Source organism: Synchiropus splendidus, chromosome 10 (genome assembly GCF_027744825.2).
Source record: "Synchiropus splendidus isolate RoL2022-P1 chromosome 10, RoL_Sspl_1.0, whole genome shotgun sequence".
Classification (NCBI taxonomy): Eukaryota; Metazoa; Chordata; class Actinopteri; order Syngnathiformes; family Callionymidae; genus Synchiropus; species Synchiropus splendidus.
In genome coordinates, this window is record NC_071343.1 from 16,349,305 (window position 1) to 16,371,556 (window position 22,252).

The following is a 22,252-nucleotide window of genomic DNA, read 5'->3' on the forward strand; positions in this document are numbered from 1 at the left end:
GTCTCTGATGCTCCTTCTGCTTGGCCTGAACTGATGTTCACCAGCTTCATCTCAGTTGATATGTCAGCATGGACATGTGTGACAAAGTTCACGTTGGTTTCATCTGGTTTCCATGAATCTGGAGCTAGATTGTTCTGTTTCAGCTGAGCTGCACCTGGAAGAGTCGCAGTCTGAGTCTTGACCTTCATCAGACAATCAGCTTATTTACTGCCTGATGTTCTTCACAGAGAGGATCAGCAGGTTTCAGATGTTCTCAGTCTCCAGTGTGTCCAGCAGCATCAGACAGATCTGGACTCCACACTTCAGGTGTGTTCAAGTGTTAGCTCCTCCTGCTAACTACAACAGATGCTAACTCACCAGTCAGGATTCTGGTCACCTCTGAAGGTCAGCAGGTTTTCTTTCTGTCACATGATCAGGTCACATGTTTGTGTTTCAGGTGCTGGAGGAGACTGTCATGACCCTGGTGAAGAAGGAGGTGAGGAGAGTCCAAAGGTTCCTCAGTCCAGATGATCCCAAATACCAGGATGATGAGGAAGAGGTGAAGGTGACGTGTGATGAGGAGCAGATGAGGAGCAGCAGAGAAGCTTTCCTGGACTTCATCATGAACCTCCTGAGGAGCATGGAGGAGGAGGAGCTTGCTGGTCGTGTGTGGAGCAGTAAGAGGATTTGAACCTTCAACCTGCTCAATGTGAATCTTTCAGTCTAAAAGTCCTTTTGAGCTGAAATATCTGGAGCTGATGAGTAGAATGATCTGGAGCTTGATCAGCTTCACCTTCCTGCATCCTCTGATCATGTGACTTCTCTCTTCACTCAGGAAGTCGTGGTGGAGCGTGTGCAGGACGACTGAAGAGGAGCCTGCAGAAGAAGTTCCACAGTGTGTTTGAGGGGGTGGCTAAAGCAGGAAACTCCGCCCCTCTGAATCAGATCTACACAGAGCTCTACATCACTGAGGGGGGCACAGACCAGGTCAACCAGGAGCACGAGGTCCGACAGATCGAAGCAGCAACCAGGAACCAGACCAGAGCAGAAACTACCATCAGACAAGAAGACTTCTTTAAAGCCTCACCTGAGAGAGAGGGACCAATCAGGAGCCTGCTGACGAAGGGCGTGGCTGGCATTGGGAAGACCCTCCTGACACAGAAGCTGACTCTGGACTGGGCTGAAGACAAAGCCCACCAGAACTTCCACCTCATGTTTCCTTTCACCTTCAGAGAGCTGAACCTGCTGAAAGAGAAGAAGTTGAGTTTGGTGGAACTTGTTCATTGCTTCTTTCCTGAAACCAAAGAATCAGGACTCAGCAGCTTTGAAGGAGTCCAGGTTCTGTTCATCTTGGACGGTCTGGATGAGTGTCGACTCCCTCTGGACTTCAACAGTCGGGTCCTGACCGAAGCTACAGAGTCCACCTCAGTAGACGTCCTGCTGACCAACCTCATCAGGGGGAAGCTGCTTCCCTCAGCTCACCTCTGGATAACCACCCGACCTGCAGCAGCCAATCAGATCCCTCCTGAGTGTGTGGACATGGTGACAGAGGTCAGAGGGTTCACTGACCTCCAGAAGGAGGAGTACTTCAGGAAGAGGTTCAGAGATGAGGAGCAGACCACCATCATCTCTCACATCAGGCGCTCACGAAGCCTCTACATCATGTGTCACATCCCCATCTTCTGCTGGATCACTGCCACAGTTCTGGAGGACATGTTGAAGAGCAGAGAGACCAGAGAGCTGCCCAAGACCCTGACTGAGATGTACATCCACTTCCTGGTGGTTCAGGCCAAAGTCAAGAAGATCAAGTACCATGGAGGAGCTGGGACGGACACAGTTTGGGATCCTGAGAGCAGGAAGATGATTAAGTCTCTGGGGAAACTGGCTTTTCAGCAGCTGCAGAGAGGAAACTTGATCTTCTATGAATCAGACCTCACAGAGTGTGGCATCGACATCACAGCTGCTGCAGTTTACTCAGGAGTCTTCACACAGATCTTCAGAGAGGAGAGAGGACTGTACAAGGACAAGGTCTTCTGCTTCATCCACCTGAGTCTTCAGGAGTTTCTGGCTGCTCTTCATGTCCACCTGATGTTCTTCAACTCTGGAGTTGATCTGCTTGATTCACAACAAACATTGGTCCGGACAAGAATCTTCAGAAACAAACGTCACATCAAACAGTTCTACCAGAGAGCAATAAATCAAGCTGTACAAAGTCCAAATGGACATCTGGACTTGTTCCTGCGCTTCCTCCTGGGTCTTTCTCTGCAGAGCAGCCAGAGTCTCCTTCCAGGTTTGTTGACCCAGACAGGAAGTAGCTCCTGGACCCGTCAGGACACAGCAGAGCTCATCAAGAAGAAGATCAGTGAGAAAGTGTCTCCAGAGAGAATCATCAATCTGTTCCACTGTCTGAGTGAAGTGAAGGACACTTCTCTGGTGGAGCAGGTCCAACAGCAGCTGAGATCAGGACGTCTCTCCACAGATCAACTGTCTCCTGCTCAGTGGTCCACCCTGGCCTTCATCTTACTGTCCTCACGGGAAGATCTGGAGGTGTTTGACCTGAAGAAATACTCTGCTTCAGAGGAGGTTCTTGAGAGGCTGCTGCCTGTGGTCCAAGCTTCAAAAGAAGTTCTGTGAGTGCATCAAACACTGAAACATGTCTGTTGATGTGAACTGAACATGAAGGTTCTATTTCCTTGTTCTTTTTATTCAGACTGAGAGACTGTCAGCTGTCAGAACGAAGTGGTTCCCTTCTGTCCTCAGTCCTCAGCTCTCCGTCCTCTCGTCTGACACAACTGGACCTGAGCTACAACTATGACCTGAAGGATCCAGGAGTGGAGCTGCTGTCTGCTGGACTGAAGAGTCCACACTGTCACATGGAGACTCTCAGGTCAGAACACATCATGTGTCCAGCTTCAGAGCTGAGATGTGAAAGTATCTTTGAAGTCAGACGTCCTCCTGAACACTCTCAACCAAGCATTCATAACGTGACTAGCCAAAAAGGACTAGGACACTTGACAATGTGGTTCATACAGATCAATGTCTTTTTTGAATGCAGACTATACAATACTCACCAAATGACTGCCAAGTTGCTTGAAGGAGATTCTCCCCAATATTATTCCTGCTGATCAAACTGGCTTTGGAAAGCTAATCCGACTTTTCTTCAATATTGGTTGATTCACCCTGCCAGGAAATGTCCAAGTGTATTGTCTCCATGGATGCAGTGAAAGTATCTAACAGACTGGAGTGGAACTCCTTATACGAAACATTAAGAATGCCTGGATTTGGTAGAATGTTGTTTATCGTGGCTTACATTTTTCGATGCAGCTCCAACAGCTTTGGTTCTGACTCACCACATTTATTCAGAGCCATTTAATTTATATGGTGGCACTCGACAAGGGTGTCCTCTCAGCTCTCTTCTGTTTGTCCTTGAGCCACTAACCTTGGCTATACCAGCCAACGATTCAGTACTTGGTATTTATTAACAGAGGTACAGGTACTACAGTACATAAAGTATCATTATATGAGGACGATTTTTTGCTACACACGTCTCAAGCACAAGCCACAATCTCTTTAGTTCTCAATCTGCTGAGGGAATTCAGGGAAATATCTGGATGCAAACTAAAGTTGCCCTTAAATCTCGACACTGGAAATAACTTACAGAAAATTGTGCACATTTTTTGCGCAAAACTTTAGTCAATTGATTGTTCAAACTCAACAGGATCTAGTTAAATGGTCTTCACTTTTTATCTCCATGATAAGTAGTACGTATGATAGTAGATAGGTAGTGATACTCGTCTCTTTCACAGCCTGAGCAGGTGTCATCTGTCAGAGAGAAGTGGTTCCCTTCTGTCCTCAGCCCTCAGCTCTCCGTCCTCTCGTCTGACACAACTGGACCTGAGCTACAACTATGACCTGAAGGATCCAGGAGTGGAGCTGCTGTCTGCTGGACTGAAGAGTCCACACTGTCACCTGGAGACTCTCAGGTCAGAACACCTCTGGTTCCTCCTGTCATGTGCTGAAGACGGGTGGCTGTGTTATTTAGCTGACACTTTCAGAATGAGCTTCACAGAGAGCTTCAGAGAAAACAGGAGATGTGACGAACACATGCTCATGGAGAAACATGCGTGGAGACATGGATCTGGTTGGATCTGTTGGACACAGTGCAGAGGAGAACCCAAGGTGGCAGGAGGTGGCAGTCACTGAACCGTCAGAGATAGGCTGTGTCCCATTTGTCACCCTAACACTAACGCTGAACACTAGCACTGAACACTGAGTGCCCTCCACTATGAAGTGCCCTCAGACGATGAAGTGAAGTGATTGAATTCCCAAAGAATTGGGACTGCGCACTTTACGCTGTCCCACGTGAAGACAACGTGTCGTTCCACTCCTAGATCCTTGAGGTTGTAGTTGTAGCTCAGGTCCATATTCCCACTTTGTTCAAGTCAGCTTCGGAGCTCCCTCGCTTTGAAGGGATCATTTCAAGTGGTGAAGAGCGAGTGCCCTCGGTCCTAGGAGTATTGGGACACACTACACTGATATGTGAATGTGCAAAACCAGGTGTTGGGGCCAAAAACCAGTGTTAGGGTGAGAAATGGGACACAGCCAAAAACAAACGGAAGTGAGAGATTTGCTCTGAAACAAAGGGAAAAAACAAATGTTCAAAAATCACACAAGAAACAAAAGCACGTCTGCACATGGCTGTCAACACGCACTCGTGGAAAACACAGTCAGAAACACAAAAGTCAAGGGTCAACACACGGTTGTGGAACCCAGAAGCTGACGTACAGGAGAGCAGCTGTGTTGATGTTGATTGCTGAGTTAGACAGAACAGAACATTTCCTCGTTTACAGATGGTCTGTTGTGTTATGTCACTTCCTGTTGGGGCAGCTGGATAAACATAAATTCTTCTCTTTAACAACAACACCCCTAATTTAGCTCCTCCTTCATCAGGTTTGTTTTTTTGTCTTCATGTTTACTCAAGTTGATCCTGACTGATATAAACTGCTTCAAATATTCCAACAATAATGTGATGATGATCTTCTGAGTGGAAAGAGTTCAGTGTGTCCTCAAATAAGGAGTTTAAAGTCAAAATACAGGATTGAAAAAAGTCTCACTTGTTGTTGACACTCGTCTCTTTCACAGCCTGAGCAGGTGTTGGCTGTCAGAGGGAAGTGGTTCCCTTCTGTCCTCAGTCCTCAGCTCTCCGTCCTCTCGTCTGACACAACTGGACCTGAGCTACAACTACCTGAAGGATGCAGGAGTGGAGCTGCTGTCTGCTGGACTGAAGAGTCCACACTGTCACCTGGAGACTCTCAGGTCAGAACTCATCATGTGTCCAGCTGAGTTGGATGAGATTGTGCTTGTCGTGGAAATTTTCGATGAAGAACGCTGAATTTGACTTGATGTCCATCACATGTGGCATCACATGTCCCACACCAAAGCAGTTACCTTTTGTGGTTGTCCCTCCCTCAGAGCGCACACAACAACCATCCCTGACCTTCATGGTCTGCACTCATGACCAGTTACTTGAGCAAGAAAGAGTGACATCCTGTTCATTTTCCTGTCTGAGATAACATTTTCACATTATCAGACAAATTAATGCAAAATATGGAATTTAAAAAAAACCCTGAAAAAATGGCTGTGAAAAAAAACTAAACCCTGAGTTGGATGAGATTGTGGAGCAGAAGTTTGTTTCCATCCCACGTTCCAGCAAACACACAGCAGCATCTTCCATCTCCATGTGATTCCAGGGATCAAAGGAGCAGAGAGAAGAAAGTGTCTGGTCATATCTGCCCCTTTTTAATGAGCCTTCTTTCCCCAGTCAGAGTGTCAGCTTCAGGTTTTCCTCAGTGAAGTCCATCCTGTTGTCCAGAGTCCTGTAAGTTCACTTCAGTGAAGTGAGTCAGATGCAGTAAGAGCCTGAATAGTCATGACTTGGAAACTAGACTGTGAGTGGATCACTGGTGTTTTGGAGCGTTCCACTTCTCTGTCCATCTTCTGAGGACTTTAGGTGGTTTGTGGACGTGTGACTCAGTCATGACTCAATCTTGTTACTGTTCCTCTGGACTGTAGAAGAAACCAACAACCGAACAATGAACAACCAGGTGCAACTAGTTTGATGAACTAACAGCAGCACTGGAGTAACTGAGCTAAATGATCTGCCAGCCAACTCCATCATGACCTTGACCTTTCATTCCCCATTGTGCCGATCAATGGCTCTGATAATGGTGACCCTGTGATGTCCTGATGCTGCTGTATAACGTCACTGTGTTGGGCACAAAGGCACGGAATAGTCAGTGATTAATGATCTGTCATATCTGCAATATTGACCATATATGGCCATGGCAGAGATGAGACCAGTTCCAGACTTGGAAAAACTGGGTTTAGAGAAACTATGATTCAAAATGATGGAATTAGCCTCATCAGATAGGCTAGCTACAGTTGCTAGTAACGTTACTGTTGATATTTTTATGAAGTTATTTCTGTTGAGTTTGACTCCATGTCATCTCCTGAATATATGTAACTACAATGCAAATCAGACTGAGATGAAGTGACTCTCATATCTGGTCTTTTCAACTGATGAAGATCAGACTGGGCAGTAGATAAGGTGACTTGACTTGCTCAAGAAGAAATGACTTGGGACTTGCACATGTGTGACTTGGTCCCATGATGTTGTTGTCAGCTGTCACATGTGGAGGTGAGATGATGGTTACCATGGGAACAGGCCAGCTCTGACCACTGGTCCAGATGAATCAAAACCTGCTGGTGATGAAATGCAAACACTCAGCTGCAGAGCTAACGCTGTGGTTGCATCACTCAACACTTCAACACTGTAACAATGGATGCCGACAAAGTCTCTAGTCTGAAGTCCTGTGTCTCGAGTGTCCACCATTCTCACTGCCAACAGTCACAGACCACCCACACGGGGGCGCTGGAGTGTAGTGATGCCAGGATGCTGACTGGATGATTTCTGAATCCATGGTCATGTTCCAAAAATCCAGCATCATTCACTGACGTCACTATAGTTTGTGTGGAAGTCTGCTCTTCTACAGAAGCTTTTCCTGCTCCATATAAGAGAGGGAGCTGACGATAAAGTCTCCTTGTTGACATCACCCCCAATATTTTGTTCCTCTGTCATCTGCTACAAAGCAGTTTTTGTCTTCATGTTTAATCAAGTTGATCCTGACTGATATATACTGCTTCAAATATTCCAACAATAATGTGATGATGATCTTCTGAATGGAAAGAGTTCAGCGTGTTCTCAAATCACTCGTCTCTTTCACAGCCTGAGCTGGTGTGAACTGTCAGAGAGAAGTGGTTCCCTTCTGTCCTCAGTCCTCAGCTCTCCGTCCTCTCGTCTGACACAACTGGACCTGAGCTACAACTACAAACTGGAGGATCCAGGAGTGGAGCTGCTGTCTGCTGGACTGAAGAGTCCACCGTGTCCCCTGGAGACTCTCAGGTCAGATGCATTTGTCCTGCTGTGCTCTTTTTACTCTCCACCTCTGAACAGGAAATGCAAAAAGGAAGTGCAACAAATGATTGATGAAATGCTGCAGTAACCACATGTGAACTGAGCATTTGCAAAAGTGAAACAAAAAAAAAATCAATAAAACTGCATCTGCGGCTTTTAAATTATTACCACTTTTTTCATCTTTATATGTATATTATAGAAGTATTCAGCTGATCTCTCCCTCCCTCTCTCTGTCTCTCTCTTCTCTGAGAGGAGGCAGGCTGTGCTGATAGACCTTCTCATTGCCATTTGGTGGAGCTCATGGCAGAGTAGTGCGTTGATCACATATCACGTCACTGGGCTAGAAAAGCCTGAGAAATGGGACGTGTGGCGAGAGAGTGTGACAAGTCTCATCTGTCTGAGTCTCAGGCCGACTGTGTGAGAGTTGGCAGCCCTGCCTTCAGGGCTGAAGCGCAGATTCTGGAGCTCAACTGCTGCTGCTTCACGGCTCAGACAGTGGAAGCAAAGTGACAGTGGTTTGGAGCGTCTGGGTTCATTGTCTTTGCCCACACTGCACTACTACGAAGACAAATTCATCACAGCCCATCATAGACGTGAATAAATGACCATATGAAGCAGCCATGTCTGCATTCTGTAGCGGATGCTCTGTAAACCAACAACAATAGTGACATCTATATTGGGGCACTGCAGATCAATATTGGGGCGCCTGCCCTTGTGAACTATGTCTGGCAACGCCCCTCGAAAATACAACAACATATTTCAAAGTTCAACATCAAGTACAGATGCCACAGAATGAGGCGCTATCGCAACATTAGCATTAGCTTCTGTCTCTTTAGTCACAACCTTTCCAATTGGTTGACTCTTATTCGTCCCCCACACTCACCTCTGCTGCATTCAGCTCAAGCTATTGTGAGACAGAGGACGAAATAAAGAATTTCAAGTCTGGTCCAAATAGAGGATTGAAAAAGTCTCACTTGTTGATGACACTTGTCTCTTTCACAGTCTGAGCTGGTGTCATCTGTCAGAGAGAAGTGGTTCCCTTCTGTCCTCAGTCCTCAGCTCTCCGTCCTCTCATCTGACACAACTGGACCTGAGCTACAACTATGACCTGAAGGATCCAGGAGTGGAGCTGCTGTGCGCTGGACTGAAGAGTCCACACTGTCACCTGGAGACTCTCAGGTCAGAACACATCATCGCCTGTCTCCACTTCTGCTCCACAACTGGAAGGTTCTTCTGCCCTCATGATTATCTAAAACACTGTTCCTCCTTCACCACAGTCTGTCAGGGTGTAGCATCTCAGAGAGAGGCTGTGCTTCTCTGGCCTCAGCTCTGACCTCTAACCCCTCCCATCTGAGAGAGCTGGACTTGAGCTTCAACCATCCAGGAGGATCAGGACTGGAGCTGCTGTCTGCTGCACTGGAGAGTCCAGACTGGAGGCTGGAGACTCTCAGGTATGGACAGAGCAGCAGAACTCATTGGCTGAGCTCCAAAGAGCTTCAGACTGAACATGTGATCCAGAAGCAGACAGAGAGGATGTGGGTGTGGGACGCTGCTCAGACTCTTCATCTGAACTGAGCACATGAATCCACAACGCATGACATGTTCTGCTAGACTTCGCTGGACACACCAAGGAGACAGTAGAGACTGAGCAGCTGTTTAGAGATCCATCTTTGTTGTCACCAACACAGTCATGAAAGAGCCGTCCACTTAGCAGCAGGAGATAATAGTCCTGAAACATCTGAAGTCACATGGATCTGCTCTCATCCTTCTGCCTCTTTCTTCCTCCAGGCTGGATCACTGTGGACCACAGAGGTTAACATCTGGACTGAAGAGATGTAAGTCTGTATCTTATTGCTTCATGAGAACTCCTCGACTCTGTCAGCTTCTAGTGGAGCAGCTGTGATGTTAGTGACGTCATGTGACCCTTGAATCTGCTGCTGGAACTTGTCTTCATCAAGTCCAGGTCACTGCCCAGAACACTGCTCACCAACATGATGTCCAGCAGCAGCCAGTGAGGAGCCTCAGTGCAGATCTAGAAGCAGCACTGTGGACTTCCCTCATCATCCAATATTGATTCATTCACTCTCTTCAGTCTTTGACTCCAGAGTCTCAGGAGTTCTGAGCATCATCATGTTCCCTCAAGTAGACTGATGTTAGCGACAGGCTAGCTTAGCTCCTGACCTCACATGGAGACGCTATGGGACATCAGCCACTCCAGATTATTCTGGGATGTTCCAGTCCTCCTGGTTCTTCTCTTGAGGTGGCCCCAATCTCAGATGACTGTTGACCTGACACAGTTTGGTCAACATGATCTCCACTGTAGCTCATGTTGACCAACAGAGCAGCCTTTCCTGACTTGCTGGGACAATGATTGTCTCTTGAAGAGAAGGTCTGTTCTTCCTCCATCATCACCACGTGTGTCTTCTTCTCTCAGACTTCCGTCCACTCTCACTGGACCCAGACACAGCTCACCGGTGCCTCCTTCTGTCCAACAACAACAACATGGTGGAGCTAGTGACGGAGGATCAGGAGTATCTGGACCATCCCGACAGGTTTGAGCGGTGTCCTCAGGTGATGAGCAGAGACGCTGTGACCGGTGTCTGTTACTGGGAGGTGGAGTGGAGAGGAAGAGTTTCTGTGGCCGTGACTCTCAGGAGAGACGGAGAGAAAGAAGACGAGTCTGAGTTTGGACAGAACCGTTATTCCTGGAGTCTGAGCTGCTCTGATGATGCTAGATATAAAGTCTGTCACAATAAGAGAGAAACTGTCAGCGAGAGCTCTCAAGTCTCTCACAGAGTTGGAGTGTTGCTGAACGCACCTGCTGGATTTTTGATCTTCTGCAGAGTCTCCTCTGGAGTCTGGACCCGCCTCTGCTCCTTCTTCACCTCCACTGAACCTCTGTACCTGGGATTTGGACTCAGAGAGCCTCCTGGTTCTGGTTCCTCAGTGTGTGTGTGTGACCTGAGTGTGTGAGCGTGTTCCTTCAAAAAACTGGTGTTGCTGGTTCAAATCCCCATCCAAAATGCTGACAGTGAGGGATGAAATCAAACATTTCCCACCACTGTAAATGAATAGAAAATGTTGATTCCCCTCTGGATCTTTGTCTTTTACCACCAAGCCCTAACGTCATACTGCTGCAATTTATTTGAGCTTCTCCAACCCCTGTTCCAACATTACAGCCACACAAGTCACTAATTTCACCACCTGGGTTTGATATCGCATCTTTATTCACAGACTCCCCAGTGCTCTCCGCTCTCCAATGGATCAGCAACAACACAGTCCGGAAATAAACGTTGCATTTTGTGCGCATATCTTTCCTGACAACTTAACTGAGCAAAATGAACACAGACTCCTCATATGTAAAGGCATTTTATTGGTTTCAATTAGCCTGAAACAGTTTGGTGAATGTGCCTATATTTTTGTGGAAATAAATAAAACTTTTTCACTGTGCATGTGCACGCATGCAACAGGCGTTGTCAACAGCTACTGACGTGCTACGCACCGCCGACTACGATGGTGATTACCTCGAGGGGCCTGAGCTCACGTCTTCAACCCAAATTTTGAAGGGAAATAACTATGTTATTAGCATAACATTTTAGATTAAGGTTAACCATTTGTTTTGGGTGGTTCAGTAAAGGATTGGAGGCTGGGGAAAGCATTATGTCATTGACGGTCCTCACTAAGATAGAAAGACTAGCAGGTGTGTGTGTGTTTCTACATGGTCCAGTTGAAGCACCTTTCTATAAGTGAAGCAAACCTGGTGTGCAGTGAAGGAGAGGCCTTCCAAGACGACCTCGGGACCTAGAACATTGGCCTCATGAATGACGTTGAAGAAAGCAATCACGGAGGTCCAGACATGAGTGAGGGTGAGGTGGAAGACATTCAGGTTTTCCTGAATATTTGCTAAAAGGCGAGGTCACCATCGGTGAGCATCAGTTTGGTTTCATGAGAATATTAACATTTATCATCATGTATCAACACAAACAGCTCCTTCCATCCATCCTGGTCTGTTTATCTGTTGTCAGGTCGCGGGGGCAGCAGCTTCAAAAGGTTGCGACAAACGGCCACCAGCTCCGACTGGGGGATCCTCAGATGCTCCCAGTGAGGAGATATGATCCCTCCAGCTGGTCCTGGCTCCAGCCCTGGGTCCCAGCTGGTCATAAATAGCATCTTATTAAAATAAATAACCACATCATTAAAAAAGAAAAGGTTTATATCTGTCAATTGATCGGCCGATCATGATGACGTCATTAATGGCGGCCGATCCATCGCTGCATCATCACCAATGACAACAGCGTAGCCCATGAGCTGATGCAGAAGAAGCAGGTGAGGCGTCTGCAGAGTTGCTCCATGGTGCTGCGCTCTCCCTTTGAATGCTCCATGTGGACCTCCAGGATGCGCCTGCAAGAAAAGCCCTGGCGTTGCCATCACCCTGTCGAACAGCATGTGAATATTTTGGTCGTCCCATAGTTGGACGTGACCCTCCACCTACTCTTGCTTTTTGTAAGCAATGTCCTCCAGTCTGGCATTCACCAACTCCATGTTCATCCTGAACCTAACTGAAACCCAGTCATTTTAACTCTCCAACAGTGGGGTCCAGCCAAATGTCCCCAAATAGTGGCCCACACAAGGATAGTGTGGGGAAAATAGGGCAAAGTGGGAATAAGAGGCAGAAACTCCAAGAACTGTTCTTCACTCTGCTCCTTTTCAGTCTCTGAATAGTCTAAGAAGAAATAATTGTTTGTCTTTTTGTTGGCTGGAAACAAGAATGGCTGGAGACAACCAATGGGTTGGCTCCGCCCCCAGCTCAGCAGTGCTCCCCACCGCCTCCTGCATCGGCTCGAGGAAGGGGTCGGACTCGAGTAGACCGTGATGAAAGGTCAGAGAATGATACATTCCAAATGAATCTTTGAAGAACAAATGAGGATGAAGTGCAAATGAATAATTGTGTTTTAGTTGTGTAACCCAGGGGTCCGCAATTGACAGAATTGTATGCAGTGTATTAATACTGAAGCCCAGGGATGTGTCCACAGAAGATTCCGCCTGATCCACTTCACGGCGGCCCCGAAACTGAAGGGCCGCATGGGCAACAGACTCCAACGCCAGGGGTCGACCCAGGATCAGGATCAGGACCCTCCAGTCGGAGCTGGTGGATGTTGCCCGGGAGAAGGGCGTTTGGTGCTTCCTTCTGAAGCTGCAGCCCCTGTGACGGATCAGCAATGGAGGATGGATGGAGGCTATGAACCCAGTTTGTTTGGACTTTCAAATTTCCCAGTCCAACACAGCGGCAGAACAGAAAGAAAATGTGATGTCACAAATGCAGCAGCATGTCCAAGTACCCAACTTAAAATCACACAATCGAGTATTGCCATATTTCAATCAATATCATGTCAATATTTTCTGACACTATTTGAGGCCCGGGTCTCTTGAGACTTGAGGAGGAAGGTCAAATTCTCTTCCTCCAAAGTTAACCAATATGTAGCTGACTCTGGCTCTGTGGTACGTAATTTGATAGGATTACAAAGAGCGCCCCCTTCTTATCAACAAAGATCCATTTCTTCATCTGACTTGACTCAAACACCCAGTCACCCTGGGGGGTCTCACACCCGCACCCTGACCTGAGGATACCAATGGAGGGGCAGTGGACAGGAAATGATGTGGCAGTAGCTTCCGTGATGCTGGTGGCTGCATCCTGTTCGCTCCACAGAGCAGCTTCTAAGGAATACAGCAACTATACAGATGTAAAACAGCCTTCAAGGACTCTGGAAACTGTATCAGAGGAGCAAGTCCCGAGGGAAAATTTGGAACTTGCAGACAATTCCAAACTGCCTTAGAAACTGTTTGCATTGAAAGAAAACAGCTTGGTGAGTCTTTACTGTGGTGATTTAAAATGTGTAAATGGTTTTAAAATTCCTTTCTTTATAAGTCTCATTAATCTCAAAGTGCATTACTATGTTTTTTTTACTTGTTAAAGTTTTGTGCCTTTGTACAATCAGTGGGATCAGTTGCACTGCATACATGTGAAAGATGAAAGGAAATTGCACATTTGTCCAAGGAAATATGAGGTGTTTTGTGTAATGTTTTGTAAAATTGTGCATTACATTTCAAGATTTTCCTCATGTTCTTGTGCTTTTTTACACCAAAACAAAGGAAAGGCATGATATTTTGGTTATTTATAGCAGAGTATGCTAAAGTGTTCACGGTCCGGCCCACTTGACATCGACCTCGGCCGTTTGTGGCCCACGATGTGACAGGAGTTTGACACCCCTGCACTAGAAAGAAACTGAAGAAGTTGTGGACTTGCTCAGAGCCCACTCTGAGAGAGTTATTACACCAGGGCAACACCTTATCTTCATCAGTGAAGTAAAACAGCTCTTCTCCAGTTTGGTAGCCAGAGTTTGACTCAGAATGGAGGTGTGCTCTATGTAACCTTTGCCACTGCTGAAGAAATGGATGAGGGTGCTGAGGACTGTGGAGGACCTCGGCCAGAAAACTTCCATCTTCTGGTGAAGGCCATCTTCACAGAAAGCAGAGCATTTGAAGGTTTTTAATATGCTTTGCACACATTCTACGTGTAACCTTTTTCTGATGTATTTCTCGCTCGTACACCACTGCACAAGAAAACACCACACGTTCAGCTGGGTTGCTCTTTAGTGTGAGAACTTCTCAAGATATTAGAGAGATGTTGGAGGAGGTACTGGTAAAGTACGATGAGGCGTTCAAAGAAGAGCTTGGGAAGTTCAAAGGTCCACCAGCTAAATTAGATGTAGAATGTCACTCCTGTTTTACAAGGCCAAAAGACCAAAGTAACGCTTGCAAACCGCTCGGCCGTAACTTCCTGCTCCAGCACCATCGTTGCTGGTGGACTACATCAGGCAGACAGACCAGATCGCAATTACGCATGCGGGTAAAAACGCATAATTTCCAGATTCCAGAACTATTAAAAAAACACACAAATTTAGGTGATAAAACCAATAAACATAACTCGTAGACCTTGCGCACGTGTGTTTGTAACATCCGGTTCCAGTCCCGAAACTTCCAGCGGACCGCATCAGGCAGTGACACAGGTGTGTGTATCACACGCAGTCGTTCTACTGAGGAGCCCTCATCCATACACAGGTGACCTGCAGGTGCCTGTCATGGATGAACATTCCTTTTGAGCATTTGATGAAGAAAAGCACAAATTGATCAACTCAAACTAGAGGGAATATGGCGACGCACGTGCCGCTTATAGGGGCGGCGGTTGACTGCTGACACTGCAGGACACTTGGTGGTTAATCGTTGCGATCGCAACATCGCCATCTCCTGGAGGGGTTGATGATAGTGAGGAAGGTCGAGCTGTTCCTCCTGTCTCCCTCCATGTTCAACAATCCCCATCAAAGACATGAACTGGATTTGAAGCCACTGAGAGAAAGCAAAGAATGAAGATATCACGGTAAAGAATAACCAATATTAATGAGTTATGAAATGATTTCCTGCTGAAACAATCGTTGTAAAAAGCAGCTATGATCCACTGAACAGAAGTGAAAGTACTTGAAGCATTTAAAGTATTTAGGTGTGGCCAGCGAAGACAGCTTCCTCTTCAGAAAGTTCAGTCTTCAACATATGCTGTTTCTCACAGGTGAGCGAAGAGCTCAGGTGAGTTCATACATGGATGCTTGATTTGTTCTGCGCTCATGTTTATAGAGGCTTCATTGTCTGACAGAGACGCTGCTGAGGTTGTTGAATTCTCTCCAGCTTTGTAACTACATTATCTAGTTTGATAGAATTTCTGAATTTGGGGAAATATTTCTTTTATGTCAATGACTGATACATTTGTGCAGCTCTCAACCATACAGAATAATGGCGCAGGACTTTATTTGTCGGGACTTTATTTGGTTTTGTTGTCCCTCTGCTTCATCCAGTCAGCAGGATCAGCAGGTTTCACCAGTCGAGGAAAAGCTTGTTGACGTGACGGGCCAAATGAGGCGCAGCTTGGAGGCTTGTGTCGAGCCAAAGTGGGCGTGTAAAGAAGTGCAGTGAGATTGGGAGGAGCTCATGAAGATATCAGTTGTCAGTTATTACAGTCAAGTATTCAGGACACTATGGCGCTGAAATGTTATTGTTCAGTGAAGACTGATGCAGGATTGTGCTCTCTCTCGCTCTCAGTATCACTGCTGGTTGAGTGGATAGAGTTCATTGTTGTGATCCACAAAAACTTGTTGCCAGTTTTAAGCTCCACCCAATTTCCAGTCTGAGGAGCATGAAAGGCCTCCATATTAAAATAGTCAGGTGGATGGAGGCAGCTGAGGTGGTCTCAGCGATGCAAACCTAGAAATGTGAAAATAAGAGTTTTTAAACTTGAAAAGACTCTGTGAGTGAGAGCTGATGTCAGTGTTCAATGAACAACATTTCAGCACCATGGTACCATGAGCCTTGAGCATTTCATTGACTCCATTGTTGGCTGTGATTTATAAAGTTAGTTACGTACGGAACACTTCTGTATAAAGTGTTCCGTTTTTGGTTGTTCTGAACAGAGCATTGTGCATGAGCAGCATCAGGCCATGATACAGCAGGACCAGAGCAGGTGTTTGGACCCCAGAGTGTCTGTCGGAGTCACATGATCAGCAGCGTCTCACTGAAACCCACCTGCTCTGGTTGATGACAGACCTAGAGAAGCTCCATCACAGAGACCAGGCGACACACACACAGTTTTGAAGGTGAACGACAAACACAAACAACACCTCTGTTCATCTTTTACAGGACACACCCCCTCGCTCACTGGGTGAGATCCCTCCATCAGAGTGAGGATCAGAAGGAGCTGAGCTCAGCTGGAAGATTCACCTGCAAACATGGACACAAGTCTTCAGACCAGAGGAGAGACGCTCACAGGTCAGTGACTTTCTAAAGTGACAGAATGCAGCACAGATGGTAGAGAGGTCAGCTTGTGATTGTGAGGTTGCTGGTTTGATCCCAGCATCCTGGCATGTTTGCGTCGCAGCCTACTGCCGTCAGTGTGTGAATGGGTGACTCAGCGAAAAGGACTTGGGTTGCTGGATGAGGACAGAAAGTGCTGTGTAAGGTTGAGCTGAGACTGAGGTCAGTGAGGTCACAGAGAAGAACCAGTGGCTCTGATGAGCAGCAGCTTCTTCCATCCACCATCAGACGTCAGCATGCTGACCTCCATGTGGCATGTTGTGTAACATTGATTGAAGCAGGAGACTCAACGCAGATTGGGAATCAGAAGATGGGTATTTTATTGTGCATAACAGGAAGAGTCTTCTGATGCCGTGGTGGAGATCCCAGACAAGTGGCTGGTGAGAATCCAGGAGTCCAGCTGGCAGTACTGGAGGTGCAGGCAGGCTGAAGTTCTGAGGCAGAAAAGACCGACTGAAATAACTCAGATAATGCAATATGCAGGCAGTGGCAAATAGCGGAACATCTCACTTGAAGACAAAGCATGAAGGGTTGACGAACAGGCGAGGACTGGCAGGTTGGTCCTGTCTTTATACCTTCAGGAGATTGGAGGCAGGTGTGGATGTGACGACATGGGTTGGGCGGTGACATCAGCGGAAGAGGTTGTGACATGTTGACATTACATGTGATGGAGTCTTCTGTCCAGGTCTTCTTTCTTCTCTTTGTTAACTTTGTCCTGCTGCTCTGAACCTGACAATTAAGTTCTATTGTTGACAAGAGCCACCAGTGATGATGCTGCTGTGTATGTGTGAAGGTGTGGACAGAGAGGAGGAAGCTCCTCCCTCTAAAGCCCCTCTGGGTGAGGACCATGGCAGCCAGACCAGAGCTCAGAGGTGAGAAGATCAGTTGTCCTGTCAGAGCTCCAAATACTTGTAATCATTTTCCCACTGCAACTTATGTGTTCAGATCAAAGCCACTCACATCAGAAGCTGCTGAACGAGGACACAGACCAGGACTTGCTCCCAGCTGTGTGTCTCTGAAGAGTGATGCGTCAAAGGGTCTTGCTATTAATTTCAAAGGTGGACAAGAGCCTTCAGGAGAGAGGTGAGGATTTCTGTTCCTCTCCACTCATGTGATTGTAGGGTCTGATCATCTGAGGCTCATTCTGCTTGGACTGAAGCACTCAAATGTTCACCAGCTTCATCTCAGTTGATATGTCAGCATGGACAACAATAATGCAGCTAATAACTGCTGCTGTCAGACAGACAGCTGCTGCTGGACTCAGAAAGAATTCCACACCTTCATGTCCAATATAATGAACTTTACTGCACTGGATCATTCATCTGTTGGTGAAGAAGGTTTGAGTTGTTGCATCAAGCAGCAGAATTCTAAACAACTTATTAAATTCTTATCCTCCCAGTCTTCTGGAAGCGTTTTCATGAGATCTGCTGAGACTGTCTTTATTCTTCCCACTATCTGGAAATGCTGGTTGTTATGGCAGGATCTGGTGTTTATTCAACTGGCAACTTGCACATTCAAGAGAAGAAGCAGTGAACTGAACTGATGAAACATGTACTCATGACTAAAGTGTGTGACAAAGTTCACGTCTGTTTCATCTGGTTTCCATGATTCTGGAGCTAGATTGTTCCGTTTCAGCTGAGCTGCACCTGAGTCACAGTCTGAGTCTTGACCTTCATCAGATCATCAGTGTCCATGTGAAAGTAGAGCTGATTTACTGCCTGATGTTCTTCACAGAGAGGATCAGCAGGTCTCAGATGTTCTCAGTCTCCAGTGTGTCCAGCAGCATCAGACAGGTCTGGACTCCACACTTCAGGTGTGTTCAAGTGTTAGCTCCTCCTGCTAACTACAACAGTTGCTAACTCACCAGTCAGCATTCTGGTCACCTCTGAAGGTCAGCAGGTTTTCTTTCTGTCACATGATCAGGTCACATGTTTGTTTCAGCTGCTTGAGGAGACTGTCATGACCCTGGTGAAGAAGGAAGTGAGGAGAGTCCAAAGGTTCCTCAGTCCAGATGATCCCAAATACCAGGATGATGAGGAAGAGGTGAAGGTGAAGTGTGATGAGGAGCAGATGAGGAGCAGCAGAGAAGCTTTCCTGGACTTCATCATGAACCTCCTGAGGAGCATGGAGGAGGAGGAGCTTGCTTGTCGTGTGTGGAGCAGTAAGAGGATTTGAACCTTCAACCAGCTGAATGTGAATCCTTCAGTCTAAAAGTCCATTTGAGCTGAAATACCTGGGGCTGATGAGAAGAATGATCTGGAGCTTGATCAGCTTCACCTTCCAGCATCTTCTCATCATGTGACTTCTCTCTTCACTCAGGAAGTCGTGCTGGAGCGTGTGGAGGACGACTGAAGAGGAGCCTGCAGAAGAAGTTCCACAGTGTGTTTGAGGGGGTGGCTAAAGCAGGAAACTCCGCCCCTCTGAATCAGATCTACACAGAGCTCTACATCACTGAGGGGGGCACAGACCAGGTGAACCAGGAGCACGAGGTCCGACAGATCGAAGCAGCAACCAGGAACCAGACCAGAGCAGAAACTACCATCAGACAAGAAGACCTCTTTAAAGCCTCACCTGAGAGAGAGGGACCAATCAGGAGCCTGCTGACGAAGGGCGTGGCTGGCATTGGGAAGACCCTCCTGACACAGAAGCTGACTCTGGACTGGGCTGAAGACAAAGCCCACCAGAACTTCCAGCTCATGTTTCCTTTCACCTTCAGAGAGCTGAACCTGCTGAAAGACAAGAAGTTGAGTTTGGTGGAACTTGTTCATCGCTTCTTTCCTGAAACCAAAGAATCAGGACTCGGCAGCTTTGAAGGAGTCCAGGTTCTGTTCATCTTGGACGGTCTGGACGAGTGTCGACTCCCTCTGGAGTTCAACAGTCGGGTCGTGACAGAAGCTACAGAGTCCACCTCAGTACACGTCCTGCTGACCAACCTCATCAGGGGGAAGCTGCTTCCCTCAGCTCACCTCTGGATAACCACACGACCTGCAGCAGCCAATCAGATCCCTCCTGAGTGTGTGGATATGGTGACAGAGGTCAGAGGGTTCACTGACCTCCAGAAGGAGGAGTACTTCAAGAAGAGGTTCAGAGATGAGGAGCAGACCACCATCATCTCTCACATCAGGAGCTCACGAAGCCTCTACATCATGTGTCACATCCCCATCTTCTGCTGGATCACTGCCACAGTTCTGGAAGACATGTTGAAGAGCAGAGAGACCAGAGAGCTGCCCAAGACCCTGACTGAGATGTACATCCACTTCCTGGTGGTTCAGGCCAAAGTCAAGAAGATCAAGTACCATGGAGGAGCTGGGACTGACACAGTTTGGGATCCTGAGAGCAGGAAGATGATTGAGTCTCTGGGAAAACTGGCTTTTGAGCAGCTGCAGAGAGGGAACTTGATCTTCCATGAATCAGACCTCACAGAGTGTGGCATCGACATCACAGCTGCTGCAGTTTACTCAGGAGTCTTCACACAGATCTTCAGACAGGAGAGAGGATTGTACCAGGACAAGGTCTTCTGCTTCATCCACCTGAGTCTTCAGGAGTTTCTGGCTGCTCTTCATGTCCATCTGAAGTTCTTCAACTCTGGAGTCGACCTGCTTGAGTCACAACAAACGTCTCTACTGACAAGACTCTTTAGAAACAAATGTGTTCCAGGACATTTCTACCAGAGAGCAATAAATGAAGCTGTAGAAAGTCCAAATGGACATCTGGACTTGTGCCTGCGCTTCCTCCTGGGTCTTTCTCTGCAGAGCAGCCAGAGTCTCCTTCCAGGTTTGTTGCCAGAGGCAGGAAGTAGCTCCTGGACCCATCAGGACACAGCAGAGCTCATCAAGAAGAAGATCAGTGAGAAAGTGTCTCCAGAGAGAATCATCAATCTGTTCCACTGTCTGAGTGAAGTGAAGGACACTTCTCTCGTGGTGCAGGTCCAACAGCAGCTGAGATCAGGGCATCTCTCCACAGATCAACTGTCTGCTGCTCAGTGGTCCACCCTGGCCTTCATCTTACTGTCCTCAGAGGAAGATCGGGAGGTGTTTGACCTGAAGAAATACTCTGCTTCAGAGGAGGCTCTTGAGAGGCTGCTGCCTGTGGTCCAAGCTTCAAAGGAAGTTCTGTGAGTGGATCAAATGATGATGATGATGTGAACTGAACATGAAAGTTTGAGTCCCTTGTTCTTTTTATTCAGACTGAGAGACTGTCAGCTGTCAGAGAGAAGTGGTTCCCTTCTGTCCTCAGTCCTCAGCTCTCCGTCCTCTCGTCTGACACAACTGAACCTGAGCTACAACAAGCTGAAGGACCCAGGAGTGGAGCTGCTGTCTGCTGGACTGAAGAGTCCAAACTGTCACCTGGAGACTCTCAGGTCAGAACACATCATGTGTCCAGCTTCAGAGCTGAAATGTGAAAGTCAGAGGTGGAGACTCCAGCTTCAGAGAGTCACATTTTTGTCATCAGTTTGCTCTTCAATGCAGCAGCTGATTCTCAGTGGCATCAGTCTCCAGCAGGTTCCTCCTGCAGTCATGTGACTGTGACAGGTGCACATGTGGTGGTGAGGACACATGACAGTTGTTTTATCACTCTGTGGGGTAAACGTAACAAGTCCTCATCGTATTGAGTTCAAGAGGAGAGGGTTGATAAATCGGTCTAATAAAAAAATCTCTGCATCAGTTTGGGTGACAAACAGAGCAGGACAGGTGCGTACAACAATGCAGACGTCAGGGACATTAGCTGGTGAAGGTGGGATGAGCTGTCGGGCCAGGCCTGATAAAAACCCATTTCTACTGCAGGCTTGTTTGACCTGGGTCCAAACACCAGGACGACCCGATCATAGCGCACAAAACTACCAGCCTGACCCACTGATCCCAGTCATTTTAGCTGTAGTATAAAAGCAGCTTCACAGTCCTGAGCCTCTGAAGGAGAAACATCAAAGGATCGTCTCCACATTCTCCTGTCATGTGACTGCTGCAACAGTCAGTCTGATCCAGTGGATCATGACTTTGAGGAACTTTTTAAGGTCAAATCTTTCAATTGCTCACAAAGGACAGATTCCTGATCAGGAAACGAGACAGAGAGAAGTTAGAACAGATTTCCCCCTTTACAGTTGATCTGTGATGTCACTTCCTGTTGGAGCAGCTGGCTAAATATAAAGTCTCCTCTTTATCAACAACACCCCCAATATTTTGTTCCTCTTTCATCTGCTTTGTGTTTTTGTCTTCATGTTTAATCAAGTTGATCGTGACTGATATAAACTGCTTCTAATATTCCAACAATAATGTGATGATGATCTTCTGAGTGGAAAGAGTTCAGTGTGTCCTCCAATAAAGAGTTTAAAGTCTGGTCCAAATAGAGGATTGAAAAAGTCTCACTTGTTGATGACACTCGTCTCCTTCACAGCCTGAGCAGCTGTGGACTGTCAGAGAGAAGTGGTTCCCTTCTGTTCTCAGTCCTCAGCTCTCCGTCCTCTCGTCTGACACAACTGGACCTGAGCTACAACATCCTGAAGGATCCAGGAGTGAAGCTGCTGTCTGCTGGACTGAAGAGTCCACACTGTCACCTGGAGACTCTCAGGTCAGAACACATCATGTGTCCAGCTTCAGAGCTGAAATGTGAAAGTCAGAGGTGGAGACTCCAGCTTCAGAGAGTCAACAGACCATCATTGAGTTGGATGAGATTGTGAAGTTTGTTTCCATTCCACGTTCCAGCAAACACACAGCAGCATCTTCCATCTCCATGTGATTTCAGGGATCAAAAGGAGCAGAGAGAATAAAGGGTCTGGTCATATCTGCCCCTTTTTAATGAGCCAGTCAGAGTGTCAGCTCTGCAAGATCTAAGGAGTTTATGTATATTATGTCTGGTCATTGGTTGAGGAGACTGAGGTCCAGAACA

The 22,252-nt window shown here is 47.0% G+C and overlaps 1 protein-coding gene across 2 annotated transcripts in view; it reads left to right on the forward strand.

The window, feature by feature from the left end:
• The window catches only part of LOC128766399 (NACHT, LRR and PYD domains-containing protein 12-like), a 36,110-nt gene that overhangs the window by 3,268 nt on the left and 10,590 nt on the right, over window positions 1-22,252 (forward strand). The window contains exons 6-16 of one of the 2 annotated variants that reach the window (XM_053878006.1): window positions 228-306; window positions 437-656; window positions 815-2,609; window positions 2,690-2,866; window positions 3,786-3,962; window positions 5,122-5,295; window positions 7,265-7,441; window positions 8,456-8,632; window positions 8,731-8,904; window positions 9,242-9,288; window positions 9,888-10,917. In XM_053878006.1, coding sequence (XP_053733981.1) covers window positions 228-306; window positions 437-656; window positions 815-2,609; window positions 2,690-2,866; window positions 3,786-3,962; window positions 5,122-5,295; window positions 7,265-7,441; window positions 8,456-8,632; window positions 8,731-8,904; window positions 9,242-9,288; window positions 9,888-10,426 — 3,736 coding nt within the window. In that variant the 3' untranslated portion in view covers window positions 10,427-10,917. Of the gene's footprint in view, window positions 1-227; window positions 307-436; window positions 657-814; window positions 2,610-2,689; window positions 2,867-3,785; window positions 3,963-5,121; window positions 5,296-7,264; window positions 7,442-8,455; window positions 8,633-8,730; window positions 8,905-9,241; window positions 9,289-9,887; window positions 10,918-18,310; window positions 18,531-18,688; window positions 20,484-20,555; window positions 20,730-21,760; window positions 21,935-22,252 lie in introns of those variants that run through there. The other variant, XM_053878007.1, reaches the window with a different exon arrangement.